General features: G+C 42.1%; 1 protein-coding gene across 4 annotated transcripts in view; it reads right to left on the bottom strand.

Moving 5' to 3' along the window:
* Window positions 1-1,106: 1,106 nt before the first annotated feature.
* Window positions 1,107-22,128, bottom strand: part of RLF (RLF zinc finger) — a 110,174-nt gene continuing 89,152 nt past the window's right edge. The window contains exons 1-3 of one of the 4 annotated variants that reach the window (XM_074976500.1): window positions 21,027-21,121; window positions 19,154-19,218; window positions 1,107-6,282 (exon numbers count right to left, since the gene is read on the bottom strand). In XM_074976500.1, the coding sequence (XP_074832601.1) occupies window positions 1,522-6,204 (4,683 nt within the window). In that variant the 5' untranslated portion in view covers window positions 6,205-6,282; window positions 19,154-19,218; window positions 21,027-21,121 and the 3' untranslated portion in view covers window positions 1,107-1,521. Of the gene's footprint in view, window positions 6,283-8,267; window positions 8,800-19,153; window positions 19,219-21,026; window positions 21,169-22,128 lie in introns of those variants that run through there. The other 3 variants (XM_074976501.1, XM_074976497.1, XM_074976498.1) reach the window with 3 other exon arrangements.

Here is a 22,128-nt window from a genome sequence, read left to right on the forward strand (position 1 = left end):
GCGAGCCCACAGAAAGCACAGTGAGGACCTGCCAGACACCCATTACACATGCAACAGATGCAGCAAGGACTGTCACTCTCGTGTGGGCCTTCACAGTCACAGTCGACACTGCAAATGATGATGCCAAATGGAACTACGAAGGGCGTTGATCCATAGTCTACGCAGACTGAAGGATGCTTACTACTACTACTACTACTACTAGGTATACAAAATTACACTTAATCTGTTACACATTAAGTTTAGCTGGTTAACTGATCAAATTGGGAGCCTCTAGGCTCCTCCCTCCACCTCCCAAGGATCAAAGCTACTAGAGTCTCCATCCACAGGCTCCTGGGCTTGCCATGGATACAGTCTGCTTTGGCTACACTAGATCAGTTTCTCTCAAACCCCCCCCCCCCCTTTTTTTTTTTTTTAATACCCCTTTTATGTACTCCCAGACTTCTCTTGTGTATCCCTAAGGGCACATGTACCACTGGACACATGGTCCTAAGGTAACATAAGGTCTTCAAACAAGTGCCATTCATCCTTTCCAGATTACTGTACTGTTTTCAGGAATCAGATTTGTTCTGCATATCACCAAAGTTACACTTCACTTAAAAATAGTTACCAAAACATCACAGAAGACTAGTACTGAAAACTTGCCAACTTTCTACATCATATTATAAAAACAATGAATTGGAATACAAATATTGTATTTGTATTTCAGCGTAAGGCATATGAAGTAGCAGAAACAAATCACTGAATGAACTTTTAGATTGTACTGACTTTACCAGTGTTTTTAATGTAGCCTGTTGTAAAACTAGGCAAATATGTGGATGAGTTACGTCCCCCCGCCCCGGAAGAGCGTATCTCTGGTTGAGAAACACTGCTCTAGAGCACTCCCAGGCAGGTGGGAGACTGTTCCAGCCACCACCATTTAACCATAACCACTAAACCTCATGCATTCAGCAAAATGTATCAAAACCATCCATGTTTCAGATTTTTAAACCATTTGCCATTACATTAACAATGGACCTTAATTCACTCACCATAAACAAAACAAAAATATAAAATATTTAATAAAAAACTACTGAAGATTTACTTCTAGGATAAACAAAATATGGGTGAAAAACTGTAGTTTATTGAAACTCATAACTCCAAAAAATATAAGATGCTGTAGTGTACAATATGTTACACAATGCACCCTAAGGTGCACATTCAAGTCAAGTAAGAACTCAGTCTTCCCCAAACCCTGGTACCCCAGTATTTGTTCCATATACAATCATGCACATTTACTTTGCAAGAGGAAGCCCCCAGTACTCTGAGGTGTTAATTAGCACCAAAAACAGCACATTCCATTTTTTAAAAAAATGAAACTGGGGAGCTAAATTAACTTAGCTAATACTTTTGGACAGACACGTTCATGGAATTAAACAACCTAATCTAACCTAAACAGTGTGTGTACTGTACCAGTTTATGTTATAGTATGCAATTCTCCCCTTATAGCAGTAGTGAAGAAATCAAGTTTCTAAAACAAACTACTTATGTACTTCCTACACAAAGTTCATCTGACTTTTTTGTTGGAAATAAGTCTATAAGAGGTGGGGAAAATTTGGATCTTTCAAGGACGACTACTGGCCGTAAGTAATGGAGCTGTTTTAAGGCAAGGTCTCCACAGTCTGTTAGTGCCTTGTCCAATATGGCCCTCAGGTTTTCTAAAGAAGGGACAGATGTCGGCACCGTTGATAATAAAGGCTGGATTTCTGTTAGCTGTCCATGCACTGCAGACTCATGATTTTGGGATATGCTTACTTCTGTGTTTTCACACACAAAGTTGCCTACTTTCAAGCCCCTTTGTAAGTCTCTATCTTTTTGTAAGACACCATCAATTTCAAGTTGTTCTGGACATTCCCATTCATCTAGGTTATCATCATCATCATCATCATCATCTTTTTCCTCACTTTCCTGAATAAATTTTAGAAACGAAGATTCAAATCCCATTGGTTTGTAAGTCTTTAAATCAAATGGTCTGGACAATGAATTCTTCTGAAACTTGTTTCTTGTGGTGTGGAGTGGATTTTTTTTAGCAGTCTGATGTACTGAACTATATTGCCAGCCTTCTGTCTCTTTCTCCCTTGGTAACTGCAAAGGTAAACTGGTAAAATAAGAACTGTTTTCTCTACTTTCAGGAAAACCTTCAGTTTTACTCAATGGGTTTGTTATACTACAATGTTCAAACGAACTCGTTTTTGAACTATGGTTATATTTTACAGTGCCTGAATACATAAAAGCACCCGTGTCAAAATCTGCACCATTTGCTGCACTCCTATTCTGATTTTCACTGCCTGTATCTTCATGATCGTACACAGGGTTTGGTACACATTGTTTTTCATTTTCTTGCAGGCTGTCCATCTGCACCGTATTCTTTTTAAAATCTCTGGCTTCCTCTTTATTTAACAGTAGCTCTTTTTCTGAAGAGGACTTCTTTTTGATCATTGTACCACTTTTAACACAAACTACCAGTTTTTCAGTCTGCTGTTCTATATAAATACTGGTCATCTGATGTGTGCGTTTATAATGCCTCACAATACTGCTTTCCAGTTTAACTACAGACAGACACCCTTGAACCATGCAAGGATATTGAGTCTGGTTCGATTTCTCTCTGCACATTTTCAGGGCTTCCTCCTTTGTTTTAAAATTAATCAAATGTTTTTCTTTATTTTTATCAATTTTTTTAGCATTTTCTTTTACCCGCTTTTCATTCTCATTTAGACCATACTGACCTTTCAAACAGTCTTCTTTATTTTTATCATTAAGCAGATTATCCTGCTCCTCTTTATGATTTCCAAAGAGACTATCATAATATTCACTATGGCGGAAATGTACATGTTGAGAATAATGGCTATAATTTGTGAAAATCCTATCACAGCCATTAAGGTCACAATGAATTTCGAAGTCTTTTTTTATTTCTTCTCCATTAGCATGCTGTTCTATCAAATGATGTTTGAGCTTGTTAAAAGTATGAAATACAGCAGGACATTGAGGCTGGTTACATCGAAATCTGGCAGATTCAGTTTCAGAAAGGATTTTTTGATCCTCTAACGGATCAAGACTATGAAAGTCACTGCAATGCTTAGCAAGAGCCTTGGAACATAAAAAGCGTTTACTACATTCTTTGTATTTGCATGCAAATATTTTTTTACATTTGACAAGTTCTCTCTTTGTTCTTGCTTTGTCTTTTTCTAAACAGAGCTGCTCTTTGTTATACTGATGTACAGTTCTATAGTGACGAATCAAGCCCTTCTGATTGGTAAAAGCAGAATTGCAACTTTTATGAATACAATGGAATGGTTTGTGATACTTATGCAATATGTAACATAAATTTCCTTTGGCAACCGTTCTTTTACTTCCTCTCCCCTCTCTTGCTTCCAATTCTTCCCTGTGGCTGTTTACAGAGGACATCTGAGTGTGTTTTCCAGTTACATTACTATCTGTGTCTTCACTGGAATCCAGATCAGTTTCAGAACTACACTCTTCCTTCTTTAGGTGGCACACCTGCTCAGCAGATTGCTCAGTTTTTTCAGCATGTTCTTCATTCTTATTGGTAAAGAAACCTGGAGCTGATGCTGCATTGTACTTTAGCTTGCCCTCTGCACATGCACCTGCATGCTCACATTTTTCATTAGCAAACAGTTTGTGAGTTACCTTCTCAATGCCAATTTGATGTTTGTTTCTATAGTGAATTCTAAGGTGTGTTTTTCTTGTAAATGTTCTTTGACAAATATGGCATTTAAATGGTGAATACCGATGTTGAAACATATTTAACTGAAGAACCTTTTCCTTGGAATAATTATGTTTTTTAACATAATGCATTAGGAGAGCTTCTCTGGTCACAAACTCGTATTTACAACCTTGACGTTCACAGAAAAATGGTTTAGCTGCCAGTTGAGTGAGATACTGTGTAGGTAAGTTGTCTTGTTCCTCTTGAAAATGAAGTTCTGAGGTAGTTTCATTGACAAGACACTTGGCATCATTGAATGGATATGACTGTAATGATCCCAAAAAAGGCTTGTGTTTTAAATTGGAAGAATTTGCAGCAAAGTTAGACTTTAAACTTAAATGTTTCAAGCCCAAAAGAAGATCCAACATGGCATCTTCAGTATTTGGCACTTTAGAACCTTCATAAAAGGCTGTGTCTGCGGAAGAACAAACTTCTTCCTTGAGACAGTTTTTTACTTTAGAATTTCTATGACAATACACACTTTCTGGAGTGTCAGTGTTTGTATCTGAAGCATGCCTAAGATCTCCACTAGTTTTGCTGCTGTGACTATCACTGAGTAGACTAAAAATATCTCTAGCGTTGATCCCCATCTTTGTTTTAGGCTTGAAATGGTATGGATGAGCCCTTTGAAGATGTTTTTTCATACCTCTCACATTTTTATATGTTGAATTACATCCTTCAAAACCACAGGTAATTTTTTCCCCATCAAAACAAACTGCCACATGGGTACACTGTTCTTTTAAACCAGAAGAGTGAAAAACTCCCCCATGAGATATTAGACTTTCAGGAGTGGTCTGATTCTTATCTATTGTTTTTATCACAGGGGAAACCTGCTTTTTAGTTACTAAAGCAGAGGTTCCATGGCTCCCAAAATAAAGACTACAGTTGCTTTCACTATCAGTTTCTTCATTGTCAGAGATGGTTTCTTCCTTAATCTGCAGGATTTCTTGAGAACTTGTTGATCCCATAGACAAAGTAAGATTTTCTTGTGGACTCATGTTACGTGTTTGATGAAGCAGTTGAGACTCAGGAAGATTATTACATTTGTCTTTTGAAACAGGCTCCTCAAATTTAACTGATACCTCCTTCACCTCTCCATTTGATATTGCAATGTTATGCACTGCAAGATGATTCTGAAATTCTGTTTTTGAGTAATAGAATTTTTTGCAACCAAGAAAGTTACATGTGTATGATGCATCCCTAAAATGCTGAGCTTCATGGTGGTAAAGTTGCCCCAAATCACTAAAAACTATGCTACAACCACTTAATTCACACTTGTAACGTAGATCTCTATGCATTTGTTTGTGATTTAGTAATTCATTTACTGACCCAAATCTAGCATAACAACCCACAGACACACACATGTAAGGCTGAGGACCACAATGCATTTTTTCATGCTCCTTCAGATGAAAGGAGGTCATGAAGTGACGTCGGCAATAAGCACACTTCTCTCGTCTGTTTTTCATATCCAAGTAATGTTTTGCATTTTCATCATTGTTTTGATGTTCAGCTTTGAGATGTACACTTAAATATTTAAATTGCTTAAATACCCTTGAGCAATCTGTGCCAGGACATGGATATATGTCTCTGTCTTGCAGATGGAAATTTTCTAATTGGCTAAATGTCACATAGTCGTGTATGTAATTTTTGTTTTTTTCAGATGGTTGTGGTTGGTGCTGCTTTCCCTCAGGTGATGCAGAAGGGTTTCTGGATGTACTGGTCTTTTGTAATGATATCTCTTCACTCAACAATATTTTCTTTTTTGGTCGGTATGTTCTACTAGGTGGCATTTTAACATGTTCCATTACATGTGGTACAAAAATTTCCTTTTTCTTGAACTTTTTTGTACACACCGGACACGTATAAATACCATCCTCCATGTGCATCTTTGAATGATGTAGTATTCTAGCCTCTATACATTCCCTTTTGCATAACACACAAAAGAATTTGTATTGGAGCCATCTCTGGTATCTTTCAGAAGATCCAATTGGTTTTTTCACTCTTGTTTTCTCTTTAGATTGATTTATTGCTTCTTTTTCTCCTTCGTAATATTTATGGTCTTTAGTTTCATCACAATCACTCAAAAGTGTTTCTAACATGTCAGTTTCATTGACTGACAGATTACAACTTGCGTCATCTTCCGAATCAGAAGCGTCTTTCCCTAAGAGTTTAAGACAATGCCGTTTTAAAGTCTTCCAGTCCCAAAATTCAGGATCAAATGGCCAGTATGCCTTTAAAGCTAATAGGAGCTCACATCGGAGTGAATTTGGAACCAGTGCATCATCTTCATCAAATTTCTGATCTGGCTGCAAATATAATTCTTCCAACATATTGTATCCCACCAAACTTGGCTGGAGCAAAAACTCAGTGAGTTGACACGCTCTTCTGACTTCAAGATCCATTGGTAAAAGGCATGCAATCGTTTTACATACAGATGTCTTCATTTCATCATTGCCATTTGATCTGAGCTGAAGTGCTCTCACACATAACAAAACAGACACAGCAAGACCTGCTTCTTCTGCCTGCGTGGAAAAATACAAACAAAAAAGTTACTTTTCAGTTCTTTTTATAAATGCTCTCACACACACTGTGGAACAACTGTATTTACATCCTGAAGTCTGCTTTAAGTGTTGTTTTGCACAGCTCTTATAAAACTCTTACTAGAATAGGCAACTTGGCAGCAGAAAAACTTCCCAGTGAAGATGTTTGGGAGAACATACCACATGTCACACACTAAATCTTACAAAATAAAAAATTAGATCTAAAAAAGAATTAGTCCTTGATAAATTCTGAGTTTCTTAGATGTCGAGTTTCTTTTATTTCTCTTGACAAAGTGGCACTGTCCCCCACTCCACTACTGCAGTGTTTTCTTCTAACAATCAAATTTTCCTTTGGCAAATTTTATTCCTTTATTCCTGGTAATGCATACTTCCCCTTTGCATTAGAGTTCATTTTAATTGTACAATTCTATTTTAGTCACATGATATAAAATCCTTTTATTCTCTTTCCTTATAAGTTAACTTCACCAGCCCATAATTACTTTAGTTGGTTTAATTTGAATTTCCTCCCAGTATTTAAAACTTTATCAAGTATGTAAACACATGCAACAGGTAACTGAGCCCCACTTCTCCTGAGGATAGCAGTGATGGGGGGAGTAAGAGGGGGTACAAGGGATAATAAATACCCAGAATTTCACCCTCCATGCCCCAGTGTTATGTATATTACCATATGCAGAGCCAATTTAGTTTGGCTACACAGCAAAGAATCGTTTTACTAACTCTCCCCAAAATCCTTAAGCTGGCTGTGTGTGATCCTGGTACACAGAAACTGTTAATGATAGTGATCTTTCATCCTCTTCCCTCCTGTCTCCCCTACCCCCCAGTCACTAATTGCTTTTTAGAGAGTTATGGAGAAGCAGTGACGTACTCAGGGCAACAGGCATCCACGGACTACATCAATACAAACATTTAAGAAAGACTGCAATCAATCCCAAGCCCTTTTGCAGTCTCACCAATACCATACACAGAAAGCTTTCCAAGATACACTTCCCCCTCTCTACAGATGCGACCTGTGTTCCTTGTTACTAGATGTGCAACTTTGCATTTGGATATGTTTAAACTTGCTTGATTAAGATCAGTTTACCAAGTCAGCCAGATGGCTCTGTGAGATAGCCCTATTATCATCTACCATTATACCAAACTGTCACCTGTAATCAGTTCAATGAAATTGTTGAGTAGCATTGTGCCCATTACTGATCCCTTCAAAACCCCACTGTAAACATTCCAATATTACTTTGCAATCTGTCAGTGAGTTCAGAATCCAAATACTGTGTGCTTTTCTGACAATATACAGTACTAATCTCACTCTCCAGATTATCACCTTGTTTTGGTGAGTGGGCATGCATGTTCCAATGAACCTGAGAGCGATGCCACAGGGAGTCTCGTACTCCCAGCAGCGTCACCCATAGAGTCAAGGTCAAGGGGGAGGGTCCAGACGAAGAATGATCCTAAAAGTCCTCAATGGCAGAACAGGCAGAGGATAGCAAGGGTAATGCTACAATGGCTGTGAAGGCAGATGAAGGCTCCAGCAGACAGGAGACTCCCAATCATCATGGATCCCATGCCACTGGACCTGGGCTTGCTATCCAGCAAGGATTGTGTGATGGCTGCCGTGAAACGCTCCCCACACATTAAAAGAATTCATGCACAGGCGTCTTACAGAATGAACAGGAACCTTTTCAATCTCAGGAGACTGAAGGCTAAAAGCAAGACCTCCACAACCTCAATCATGGATCTCCAGCACACGGATGGCAAAATGGTTGCTGCTGTTTCTCCCAGAGCCCTTCAGACAATCTTACATGCCTTCGCCGAAGCAAATGAGAATCTTGGCCTCACACAGAACATCAGAGACCAAAGTGCTTCACCAACCCTCGCTGATGGGACAGTCTCATGTACCTTCTATTGAAATCAATGGAGAACTGCTGAAAAATGTGGAGCATTTCTCATACCTGGGAAATCATCATCTTTCCGCTAAAGCTGACGTTGTGGAAATCCAGCACAGTCTTCGAGAACCGGGACATCTATCCCAAGAGAAAACTCCTTGTATACTGCGTAGTGGTTGTTCCAATGTTACTGTACGCATGTGAAACCTGGACAACATACAAGCATCATTTGAAGGCACTTGAACAAAATCATCAACGCTGTCTCAGGAGTATCCTAAATATCTCTTGGGAGGATACGTGTATGAACAATAGCGTCCTGGAAGAGTCGACCATGATTAGCATTGAAGCCATTATCATTCTGCAACAGCTTTGTTGGACTGGTCACATGGTTTGGAGGTCTGATCAGTGCCTCCCTAAACAGACTGGTTTCTGAATTGGAGGAAGGACAGAGGAACGTTGTGGGCAAGAGGAAGCAATATAAGGACATGCTGAAGGCACAAATCAAATAGTGCTGCATCAGTGTCAATACTTCGGAGAACCTTGCCTAGAACCATCTGCAGTGGAGAGTGGTAATCCAGTGGGGGGGGCGGAGGGTTGCACAATTTTGAGAGGTCCCACCGCAGTGCAGACGAGGAGAGGCCGAGAAGATGAAAAGAACAGCAAAAACTGCTCCACACTCCTCCGACAGCGACCAACACCTGCCCCTTTTGTGATAAGGCCTGTGGCTCCAGAATCGGGCTGGTCAGCCATCTATGGATTCACAAATAGGGGACTGACATGAAGATGTCCTACTCATTACTGAATGACCAAAAAAGAAAGAAGTACTAATATTTATCAGAATATTGTGCCATACTAACTCAATGCCATACCAAAATCTATTACACATACGCAGTTACTTTTATCAGCCAAGCTATCAATTTCCCCAAAGAATGAAATCAACCTTAGATTTGCTCCATCTCACCTTCCACTATCAAACCACATTAACTGGTATTATCCTATTTTTAAATTGTTTATTTACTGAATCCTTTATACACTTTTTCCATTATTTTGTCCATGACTGATGGCAGGTTAACTGATCAGTAGCTACAGAGGTCCTCCCACATGCCTTTTTGAATTACTGCAAAACATTAGCATTCCTCTAGACTTCTGGAATTGCCCTAGTATTCCAAGATGTATTAAAACAGTGTTTAGCTGCAGGTTACCCAATGTTGTGTTTAATAAAGGATAACAGAAAAATGAATGCAAATATTTATATTTAGTAGATGAAGTTTCCTGACATGGTAGGATAGTTATATACAAAGAACAGCATGGCGGGTGGTAGGTTCAAACAGCGGGGAGGAAGCCTTTCCCTTGCCTTCTTTCGGGGTGGCTAGGCTTGACATGATTTACGGGGCAAAGGTTTTGTAGTAAGAATTCAGCACACTTCTTGTAAGTATGGCATTAACCTCTCTCTCACACTGAAGGGGTGGAATTTGATTTGAGGGATTCCCAAACACTTCTGAGACCTACTGGTAATTCCTAAGTGACTCATAGCAAGGGATTTTACCCTTGGAACAAGGTCTCACCTTAGGTAAGATTAAGTGGGTAAATAATGCCCTTGAATTTTTGAGAGGGTTTGGATACAAGTTAATAGGAAAGAAAAGCTGGGAACAGCCTATAGCAGGCCCTATCAGGCCATCTTCCCTCTTAGTGTTGCCAGGACAGGTAATATCTCAGGTTATTTTGGCAGAATAACCATTTACTTTAGAATACACTTGCAGCCATTTAGCCAAAAATTCCAGACAGGTGCATCTTCACTGATCCAGTCCCCATTGCAAATAATAATTATGCTAATAATTACAATTTCTTAGGTTAGTATGGGGCACCCAGCTGTAAAACATTTTTATTTTCTGACTGTAGCTGATCTATTTAACTCCCCTTTATGTAGTTGTGCAAATATTTTATGCTATTCTTGTGACATCTTAAATGTTAAATAACTTCTGAATGTATTTAAAAATATTATTAAAATGTAATGAGAATGTAAATGATTTATCTATACGCTGATTTTAAAATCTGACATACACCTAGTTCAAACAAAAAAGTGAAAAACAGTGTTCCCATAAATTGCCATAAGAATGTTTTCAGATACGAAGTATTTAACTCACAAAGACTGTGCCTACACTAGCACCCCCCTTTCGAAAGGCGGATGCTAATGAGACACTGAGATATGCTAATGAGGTGCTGCAATGAATATGCAATGCCTCATTAGCATAATGGTGGCCATGGCACTTCAAAGTGCTGCTTTTGATCACGCGCGGCTCATCTACACAGGTCCTTTTTGAAAGGACCCTGCAGACATCGAAATCCCCTTATTCCAATTTGGTTATAGGTAAGTTTTTTTAGTTGTTTCTCATCTCCTCTCTAAGAGCACATCCCTTGCTTGCTAGGAGTAGTGGACTGCATGCTCTGGGATCCACAGAGAAGCCAGGCCTTCAGATACAGGGCAGGCAGTCTAGGGTGAGCCATTGCTCTGGGACAACAGGCAAGCAGATAAGGAGACTGATGAGATAGGTGAGAGAGTAAAGGAAACCAGATCTGTCCAGACCATGCTAGAGCAATCAGGATGGTTTATGCTCCGTCTATCTGGATTTTCCTGAGGACTCTGGTGATCAGAGGAATTGGTGGAAAGGCATACAGGAGGGGAGTACTCCAAAAGAGGAGAAAGTTGTCCCCTAGAGATTTGTGTCCCTTACCTGCTCTTGAGCAGTACCAACTGCATTTGGAATTTTTCTGTGTTGCAAGAAGATCCACAGCCACCTGGACCAACATTTAGAAGAAAGACTGGGTCACTTCATGGTGTAGCTCCCATTTGTGATCCAGAGAGAAGGGGCAACCTAAAGATTCTGTGAATGTGTTGCTCATGCCCAGCAGTTACGATGCTGTGACGATGACACTGTGACCAATACACCAATTCCAAAGCTTTATGGCCTCTAACCAAAGGGATCGTGACCAGGTGCCTCCCTGATGATTGATACAGAACATCGTTGTGGTATTGTCTGCGAGGATCCAGACAGTCCTGTTTTGAATGCGAGGCAGAAAATGCTTGCATGCAATGAAAACAGCATAGAACTCAAGGCAGTTGATATGTAAACTCTGCTTGTCCCTGGTCCCTCGACCATGGACGTGATGTTGGCAATGCACTCCCCAGCCAAGAAGCGAAGCATCGGTTGTAACTTAATAGATTGGTTGTGTGCAGTGAGAAGGAATCCCTGGTAGAGTTTTCTGTTCATGGGTCTACCAGCTTAAGGACTCTGTTACCTTTTGAGGTACCAAACCTCATCTGTGTAGTTGACGTCTGCCAGGGGTACACACTAATGTCGGCCAATGCTGCAGGCAGCAAAACATGTATCCGAGCACTGGCTGCCATGTGGCCAAGGAGGTGAATGCATGTAAGCATGGGAACTATAAGGCTGATACCAACTTGCGACATGAGTCCCTTTGGAGCTTCCTAGCACCGTGTAGTGACCTAAGCTCGAGCGGTTGTGGATTTGAGCTGAGCTCCTGTGAGATTGATACATGTGGTAGGTTCCAGGGTTGACTTAGAAAGGTTTATAATGAACCCCAGAGATTGTAAAAGATGTTTCATGGATTGGACAATGGCCCTTGTGAATTCTTGAGATGGTCCTCAATGGAGGCAGTTGTCAAGGTATGGGAATATGGTAATGCCTTCCCATCTGAGGTGTGCATCTACTGGAACAAGTACCTTGGTGAATACCCTGGGAGCAGCTGAAAGCCGGTATGATAGGACTTTGTATTGGTAGTTCTGTGCTCCCAGGATAAAGCACAAAAAAAAAAAAAAAAAGTGTCTGTGAGCAGGGTGAATAGTGACATGGAAACAAGCATCTTGAAGGTCGAGGGCTGAGAACCAGTCCCCCTCGTCCAGTGCAGGGATTATACAAGATAGCGTGGCCATCTTGAATCACTGTTTTCAAATGCATTTGGTAAACTGCTGTAGACCTAAGATGGGTCTCAAACCACTGTTTTCTGTTAGAATGTAGTTTGAGTAAAACCTCTTCCCTTGGTACTGTTTTGGAACTTTTTCTATGGTTCTGATTTGCAAGAGTTCTAGCACTTTGAGCTATAATAAGTTCTCATGGGAGCGGTCCGTGAAGAGGAACAGGTCAGGGGGATGATGTTGGGGAGAAAGAGAGAGTAGCAAGACAGTATATCCCTGGTGATATCTAACATCTGTCTGTGATTATTCACGTCCACTGATGGTAAAAGGGACGTAATTGGTGGTGGAATATTTGAGAGTTGTGTACTGGAGAGTGTGGTGTAGCCTGCACTAGCTTAATTGTAGTTCAGACTATAGCTTGAGTGAGGATTTGTTTTATTATAGGCATATGCAGCAAGAAGCCATTTTAGTAAAGCTAACTTAGGCTCTAAAAGGCCTACTTTTGTATCTTTCTTGTCAGCAGTAATGCAAAGCAACCTGCCAGTGAGACATGGCATAAGGGGCTTTTCGCAAACTATTTTTTTCCCCCCTCCATCCTGTTTTTGAGAAACTTTAAGGTCATATTAGTCATATCAGACATATATGTAAATCCTTGTTGCCTGTGACACACTTTCTTATGCCAACTGATATTTTAGCTTTTCCCCATCTACCCTGCCTGGAAAAGTGCTGTATTGTCAATTGAATTCAGATAAAGGTCACGGTCAACAGTGTTTCCCCTATGACTTTTTATCAAAAATAGGTCTTGGAAAACATATAGATTGAGATCATCGGGAAATTTGGGGTATCATTGATTGTCAAAATCCTATGAAGTCAGAGCTTAATTTAGCATCAGTATTTATTTATTGGGTATAAGAACCCCCCGCTACTCACCTTAAATCTCTATTATCTTCAGTGCCGATATCTTTGCTATCGTTATCTTTGCTACCGCTTTTCTTAGAACAAACCCATGTTTTCCCTTAACTGAAAACTTACCCACTGCAATACCACCTCCCTCACTGAATTGAGGCGAGTTGCTCTCAGATTCTAGAGGGTTCAAAGGAGTTAGTGAGTATTGCATCCTGCTTGCCTAGAATAAATTCAGACCACTAGTGCAGTTAGTTAAGTAACTTGTATTACTATTATAACCTTGTTAAGTAAGATCCTTAATAAGATCTTCGATTATAATTTGATATCAACTAAGTTAAACATCTTTAGTTTGTATCTGTTAAGTGCTGCTTAAATATTATTGCCACTGTTAAAATAAACAAACCATAACTGCTGATAAAAGTACTGTGTGTGTAATCACTGGAAAGCCTGAAAAACCTCACCTGTAGCCTGAGACAGACTTTGTCTCAGACTCTTGCTGTTAACTCAGGAGAGCATGAACCTTAATCTTCAACTTTAAGGCAGATTGGCGAGCTCTCCCAACCAAACTTCAAACCTGCTGTTCGGAGGCCAGTGGAAGGGCAGAATGATTGTTCAGAGTTTTGTGCTTCTGATTCCTTTGTTTATTGACGTTATATTGATAAAGTTCATATAATTGCCTTACAAATGGCTGATCTGTATTTCTGGTATGGGGTGGCATCTTCATTTTCAGAATAGGGAAGTGTACTTGCCTATAGTACGGAAGATACACAAGGTAGTTCTTGTGTCTTTGCTAGAGTATAAGGTTTCATCTGTATTTGCTACAAATAATTTAGTTGTCAAATGATAAGTCTTCCAACTTGGAATTCTTTTGGAACGCCAGCTGCCTGTAGTCATGAGGATCTTCGCATAGTAATAGTTGTAGCCATGGCTCTGGCTGCTGTATCAGCAGAGTCTAATGCCATCTGCAGTGCTGCTTTTGCTGAAATGTGGCCTTCCTGAAGTATAGATTTCAGGGTAAGTCTTTTGTCCTCAGGCAAATAAGTTATTGAGAAAGCTTAGAATAGTTATCAAAGTCCCAATTGGCTAACAGAGCTGAATAGTTAGCTAAAAGTAGCTGGCATGTAGAAGACAAATAAATCCTTCTACCAAATACATCTAGGCTCTTATGATCCTTGTCAGTAAGGGTGTTTTTGTATATTGAAGACTTCACTCTGTGACTGGCGGCATATGTTACTAGAGACTTAGTTTGTGGGTTCAAAAATAAAACGTCCATGCTCTTTGCCAGGACAAAGTATTTTCTCTCCGCTCATTTGTTGGTCAGTGTGGCTGTGGCCAGGTTTTTCCAGACCTCACCTGCTGCCTCCAGTATAGCCTCATCCATTGGCAGGATTACTCTGGCAGTTGTAGGAGATTGCATATTCTTCAAAAGCTTGTGTTTTGTTTCTCTGGTATTTCTGTTACAGTGATTGCCACTCTCCTAAACAGATCCTGTGGAATTGCTTCGGGTCAACAGAAGGCTAGTGAATGGATGAGAGAACTTCTCCGTGGGAGGCTGCAGAGTCTGTTGTTGGCAAGTCTGAAGAAAGTTGTGATTCAGTGTCATCTAACAAGTGGGTATCATGCAATTCCATCTGTTTAACATTGGCTACGTCTTCACGTGCACGCTACATCGAAATAGACTATTTCGATGAAAAACGTCTACACGTCCTCCAGGGCTGGCAACGTCGACGTTCAACTTCGACGTTGGGCAGCACCACATCGAAATAGGCGCTGCGAGGGAACGTCTACACATCAAAGTAGCACACATCGAAATAAGGGTGCCAGGAACAGCTGCAGTCAGGGTCACAGGGCGGACTCAACAGCAAGCCGCTCCCTTAAAGGGCCCCTCCCAGACACAGCTGCACTAAACAACACAAGATCCACAGAGCCGACAGCTGGTTGCAGACCCTGTGCATGCAGCATGGATCCCCAGCTGCAGCAGCAGCAGCCAGAAGCCCTGGCTTAAGGGCTGCTGCACACGGTGACCATAGAGCCCCGCAGGGGCTGGAGAGAGAGCATCTCTCAACCCCTCAGCTGATGGCCGCCATGGCGGACCCCGCTATTTCGATGTTGCGGGATGTGGATTGTCTACACATGCCCTACTTCGACGTTCAACTTCGAAGTAGGGCGCTATTCCCATCCCCTCATGGGGTTAGCGACTTCAAAGTCTCGCCGCCTAACGTCGATTTCAACTTCGAAATAGAGCCCAACACGTGTAGCCGTGACGGGCGCTATTTCGAAGTAGCGTGCACGTGTAGACGCGGCCATTGTGTGAAAAAATTGACAAAGTAGGAGATGGCTGGTGCTGTCATACAGCCGAAGATGCTTGTGAGTGACTCCTTGCAGGACTCTTGTAGCCGCAAGCTGATTGGTGTAATCGGGACCTGGAGTAGTAAGGTTCTTGAGGATAACAATAATGATTGTCCTAGTGATAATGTACTGCTCAGGTGATACTCAGGGATGAATGTCAAGACGAGAACATGCATCTACAACAGACATATCTAGAGATGTAAAGGGTTCTGGTAATTGACCACTTTGTCTGGGTGATCTGTCTCGTAGTCTGCAGAGTAATAGGAATGAGGTGAATTAGTGTACCTCTGTGATTTGTAATGGTGACAGTTACTGACAGTATCCCTGTGGTGGCAGGGGGGACTGGGGGATGTGATATAATGCACCTGTGATGACCTGGTTAAGGAACTAGGCCTATGGTTCCCTGAGGGAACACCATGCCCTAGCTTTGTGCAGTGACACAGGAGGGCACTGTTACTGTGGCAGAGTTTGCCTTTGATCCATCAGTGCCGGGAGAGTATGAAGCACCACATGTTCCTCCAGCACTGGCTGAGTTTCCTCAGGTGCCGGCTATACACTTGGCATGGCTGTCTGTCTGTTCCACTGGTGCTGATAATGGCCACCACAGCTGCTTTTGTTGAGGATCAGCTTTTAGATTTTGTGGCTGAAATGGGCTTGGGCTTTTGCGCACCTAAAGTGCCTGGTTCATCTCCTGTGCTCACTCCAGGCAGGGCTGCTGCTCGGTGTAGAAAGCGGATCCACCAGTGGCTGGAGAGCTTTGTCAAACAGGAGCATTTTTAATCTGACTTCTCTGTCCTTCCTTGCTCTGGCAGGAAAGATCTTGCAGTGAGAGCATTCTGAAGGAACACGTGCCTCTCCAAGGCAGTGGATACACTCCAAGTGCCTGTCCAAGGTGAGCACAGATCTTGGCACTTCGAACGCTTTTTAAAACCAAGAGTGAGAAACATCTTCAGGTCTTTCTTTAGTACTGTAGTTTGTTCTGTCTTTTGTTGTTCTTCCCTGCTTTTCTTGTGTTCTCCCTCCCTTTTTTTTTTTTTTAAATTGGTCACGTCAGTGCAATATATACAAAAGCAGTGAAACTGATGAAGAAAAAAAAGTTTCCTCTCTCTCATTCCTTTTCTTCTCTTTTTGGTAACCCAAATAAGTATTTTATAACACAGAACTGTGTATAAGAACCAGTAACTAGCTAATGATAGCCTATTTCCTATCTACAGGTCTGAGGGGAGAGGAAAGAGCTGTGCTCCTTCTACAGCCAAGGGTGGCGTGGAAGGAACTGAGGAGAGAGCGGGACTGTGCGTGCTGTCCCTGGTGGCATGAACAGCGCATGCTGTGTTAGCACATGCACAGTCCCACTCAATACTGCTCAGGAAGTGTCTCTGGGCTGGGGTGCTGGGAAAGCCCAACACCTACCGTGAAGCTCCCATGGGGACAGCATTTGCAGAAGGTGAACTTCCATGAGAGACAGGACAGGGTACAGGTAAGTCAAAGGCTTAAAGGGAGGCCCCATGAACAGAGAGAGGACCAGGCTGAGATCCCAGGAAAGTAAAGGTGTTTAACATGGGAGTAAAACCATTCAATATCCTTGAAAAAAGGTCCCACAGTGGGGTCAGCAAAAAGGAACCTATCACTCATCCCTGACAAGAAGGATGCAATGGCAACTAAATTAAATTTTAAAAGGACAGTGTTTTATATCTAAAAGGTAATCAAACAGTAGTTTCCTTAGGCTGAACCCACTTTGAGAGATCAAAGCAAGAAGCACTTCACCTTAGCCATGTATGTGGCCCTAATGGACGATGTCCTGATGCACAAGAGCAGCCCCACCAACCTTCCAAGCGCTGAGCCCTGAAGCGCTCAAGGACTCCACCACTGAATCGTCACACCAGGAGATGGAGAGACCAGATGTTGGCATGCTGCAACCAACCTTAATTCTGAGTCAGAATGTTGGCATACGGCACCAGAGGCGTATTTCTTCCAAGAGTCTGAGCAGCATTATGAAATAATGTTGCTGGGCCGATGACTATAACATACATCATAATGTCGAGTCTTGAGGAAGACTTTGTGCACTGGGAGAAGGGAGGGAGTAAATACAGCAGGCATGCTGACCATGAAATGTGGAACATGATTAGTCTGGAGCCATGGCTGTGGTTCCAAAAGGAGCAGAACCTATGGCACTTCTGGCTGCTCTTCACGGCAAACAGGTCCTTGTGGTGACGACCTCACCTCCATACTATGGAGAAAAGACATCTGTCCTGAGGGACCACTCATGAAGGAGCAGCTGAGGTGGCTGGCCAGGGTGTTTGTGCTTCCATCAGGTTAGAGGCTTGCAAGTGGTTTTGGTGCTTGATAAGAACGTCCCACAGGTTAAGGGCTTTGCAGCAGAGGGGAGAGAAGTGAGCAATACGCTGTTTGTCTATATACAGTACGGAACGGGGTAACCCTCTTGTGAGTCACCACAGCTATACAATGGCCTTATAGATGGTGTAGGAATATGTGGCAGGTGAGTCGAGGTGAACACCTTGAATTCCCTGCCACTGATGTGCAGGGACACTTCCACCTCAGACTACAACACCTCATTACTAAGTTTGCCCAGCTGTGCCCCCCCAATACACTTCCGATATGTCCATGACAGAGACGGCAAGGATAGGGGGCTGGTGAAGAGGACCCCCTGCATGCATCTCTTGGGGTTTCAGACACCAATTCAGGGAATGGAGAATTGTCTCAGGTAGGGTAACCAGACACTGATGGATCTCTGTTGGGTCTGTGGACCTTGGCAAACCAGGTCTGAAGGGGTCACACACGGAGCTTGGCAAGCCATACCACAAACACACAAGCTGCCATATGGCCCAGAAGCATCATGCAATTCCTGGCCATATGGCCAGAGAAACAGTGCAGGGTGTAAATAATGTCTCGACTGTCTGAAAGTGGGACTCTCTTAGGAAGGCCCTTGCATGGTTAGGACATTAAAGGGCCATATCAGTACCAGGCAAATTAGTAGAAACACTAGTAAAGAGTAAAATTGCAAGGCACATAGAAGAGCATGAATTGTTGGGCAAAAGTCAGCATGGTTTCTGCAGAGGGAAGTCGTGTCTAACTAATCTACTAGAATTCTTTGAAGGGGTTAATAAACATGCGGACAAGGGGCACCCAGTGGACATAATATACCTAGATTTCCAGAAGGCCTTTGACACGGTCCCACACCAAAGGCTTTTATGTAAATTAGGTGGTCATGGGATAGGAGGAAAGGTCCTTTCATGGATTGGGAATTGGTTAAAAGACAGAAAACAAAGGGTGGGAATAAATGGTAAATTTTCACAATGGAGGAGGGTAACTAGTGGTGTTCCCCAGGGGTCAGTCCTGGGACCGATCCTGTTCAACTTGTTCATCAATGATCTAGAAAATGGTGTAAGCAGTGAGGTGGCAAAGTTTGCAGATGACACCAAGTTGTTCAGGACAGTCAAAAGCAAAAGGGATTGTGAAGAACTACAAAAAGATCTCAGCAAACTGAGTGATTGGGCAGCAAAATGGCAAATGAAATTTAATGTGGGTAAGTGTAAGGTAATGCATGTTGGAAAAAATAACCCAAATTACACGTACTACATGATGGGGTCAAATTTAGCTACGACAGATCAGGAAAGGGATCTTGGAGTTATAGTGGATAGTTCTCTGAAGACATCCATGCAGTGTGCAGCGGCAGTTAGTAAGGCAAATAGGATGTTAGGAATTATTAAAAAAGGGATCAATAATAAGACAAAAGAGATCATACTTCCCCTATATAAAACTATGGTACGCCCACATCTCGAGTACTGCGTGCAGATGTGGTCTCCTCACCTCAAAAAAGATATATTGGCATTAGAAAAGGTTCAGAAAAGGGCGACTAAGATGATTAGGGGCTTGGAAAGGGTCCCATATGGGGAGAGGCTACAGAGACTGGGACTTTTCAGTTTGGAAAAAAGGCGATTGAGGGGCGATATGATAGAGGTATATAAAATCATGAATGGTGTGGAGAAAGTGAATATAGAAAAATTATTTACCTTTTCCCATAATACAAGAACTAGGGGACACCAAATGAAATTGATGGGTAGTAGGTTCAAAACTAATAAAAGGAAATTTTTCTTCACACAGCGCACAGTCAACCTGTGGAACTCCTTGCCCGAGGAGGCTGTGAAGGCCAGGACTCTATTAGGGTTCAAAAAAGAGCTTGATAAATTTTTGCAGGTTAGGTCCATAAATGGCTATTAGCCAGGGATAAAGTATGGTGCCCCAGCCTTCATAACAAGGGCAGGAGATGGATGGCAGGAGATAAATCACTTGATCATTGTCTTCTGTTCTCCTTCTCTGGGGCGCCTGGCATTGGCCACCATCGGCAGATGGGATGCTGGGCTCGATGGACCTTTGGTCTGACCCAGTATGGCCATTCTTATGTTCTTATGTTCTTATGGCCCCAATTTAATGAGCTAGGACCAGCTGAAAATTGGAAATGTTGAGAATGAGGACCCAGTACTGCAAAGGTCACCCGTGCAAGTTCTACATGCTGGTGGACTTCCTCCTGTGACCTGCCCTTATCAGCTAATTGTAGAAGTACAGGAAGACATGTATCTAGCATTTGCCTGGAAGGGCCACCACCACTGCCATACACTTTTTGAACAGTCTTGGTGCCTGGACAGGCCAAATGGGAGAACTATGAAGTGGTAGTGGCAACTGCCAATCACAAACCTGAGAAATCCCCTATGTACAGGAATGATGGAAATATGGAAGCACCTTCATATTGAGGGTGGCCTACCAGTTCTATGGAAGGGATAAGAAAGGCCAGGAAAACAATATGGATCTTGAATGTTTTTTTTTAAATGAACAAGTTCATATTTCAAAGATCCATAGGCCTGAGCCTGCGCCAGCCCACGGGGATAAGGAAATACTAGGAATAGAAATCCTTGCCCCTGAACTCCTGAAGAACCTTTTCTATTGCCCTAACTTCAGGAGGGATTGGACCACCTGACTGAGGAGCTGCTCATGAGAAGGGGATGGTGAAGGGGTGTGGGGAGAAAGGGAAGGTAGGAGGGCAGAGAATAAGATGGAATATCCCACCCCTACTGTGGTGATGACCAAACAGTCCAATGTAATACTGGCCCAAACACAGTAGAAGCAGGAGAGAAGTGCCAAAAGGTGTGGAGGAATCAGGGAACTGAACTGGTGCTCCATCATCAGGCGCACACTCAAAAGTTGGTCTTAGGGTCAGGAAATGGCTTAGAGCAATAGAACAAGCACTCCAACAATCATCACCAGAGGTAAGCATTAACTGAGGTGGTAGAAGGCTGGCCAAGCCCTATGTACTATGCTATGCAGGCTCCACTTTAGGGAGCTCCACAGCTGGCCAGATGGATACCAGTATGGGAAAAAGGCCTTCCAATGATTGTGCATGCAGCATGCATGCACCTGTTGGAATGCGAATGAACGCTCACTAAAAGAAATAAGTTTATGACTCAGGTTGGAACTACATTTAAAAAAAAATCTTCAGTTATTCAAATTTCATTCTTGTAGCAAAATGAATTAAGTTATGTTCTACAGTATAGTCTGTACATGGATTCAATAATAAAATGAAATTAACTGCAATCAGCAGATTGCAACATAAAATCACTTACTTCAGTTTGTATGACTCTAATCAGGAAGAATAAGTGTTGCAGTGTTTTAGCTATGATGCCAAACTGCCGACATCTCTCCAAAAAAGAATCTAAAGAAGGATCGATTCTTCTTTGCAACTTGCTCCAGAAGAGAGTTAGTTCCCTGTAAAGAGAGTTCAAAGCAGACTGTAAGTATAACACAATGTGAGAAAACTTTGTGAAATCTGTCTAAAATCTCCAGAAGGTAGCTTTAATTAACTACTGGGGTGGGGGGGGCAGGGGGGACATTTTGCCTCATATTAATCAAGTCCCTTACTCTTATGCGGCTAACATAAGGTTTGTTGTGTTAAGGTTATGCTTATTAAACAGAAACTTGAACAAAATCTACCAACTTGCTATTCTCTCTTCAAGAGTGAAAGACAGTGGGCTCTTCAAAGACACCATAACCTCCTAAATCACCTTCCTAGATGCATGGTCCAATTTCTAGGCTAGAGTCACTATAATGCTTGTGTGTGCATTCTCTCTTTCTGGCCCAAATGACTCAGAGCATGCACAAGCATGAGAATGCCTCTGTAGCCTAGAGATTAAAGCACATGGGAGACCCATGTTTCACTCCAAGAGCAGCTCAAAGCAGGAAAAATTGAGGGAGCCTCACCATCAGAATATTATATATCACAATGGTTAGGGCACTCAACTGAGGTGGTTGATTCCCATTCAAATCCCTTCTCTCATTAAGATGGAGAGGGGACTTAATTTGGTGTCTCCTACATCCCAGGTGAGTACCTTTGCCCTGAGTTAAAAAGTTATGAGAGAGATCCTCCTTCTCCACCCCCACATGCCTAGCCAGTTTGTGTGAATGCACTCTAGGGCCCAATCATGTAGGTGATCTTTAACACATTCTAGATGAAGCCCCACATGCAACTTAAGTATTCAGTCATGCTAGTTTGTAAATTATTCTAGGACTCAGGCAGAAGATAAGCGTTTGTATGCCTGGAGGGAGGCAGGAGAGCACATACCCAGAGGTAGAAATGTAGATGCTTAGGGAACTTTTACTTCAAAACCTTGGGCAACTGATGAATTTAGGAGCTTATAATGGTTTGTGAGTGTGTGTGGGGGCGGGGGC

The sequence above is a fragment of the Carettochelys insculpta genome, chromosome 24 (genome assembly GCF_033958435.1).
Source record: "Carettochelys insculpta isolate YL-2023 chromosome 24, ASM3395843v1, whole genome shotgun sequence".
Taxonomy (NCBI): domain Eukaryota; kingdom Metazoa; phylum Chordata; order Testudines; family Carettochelyidae; genus Carettochelys; species Carettochelys insculpta.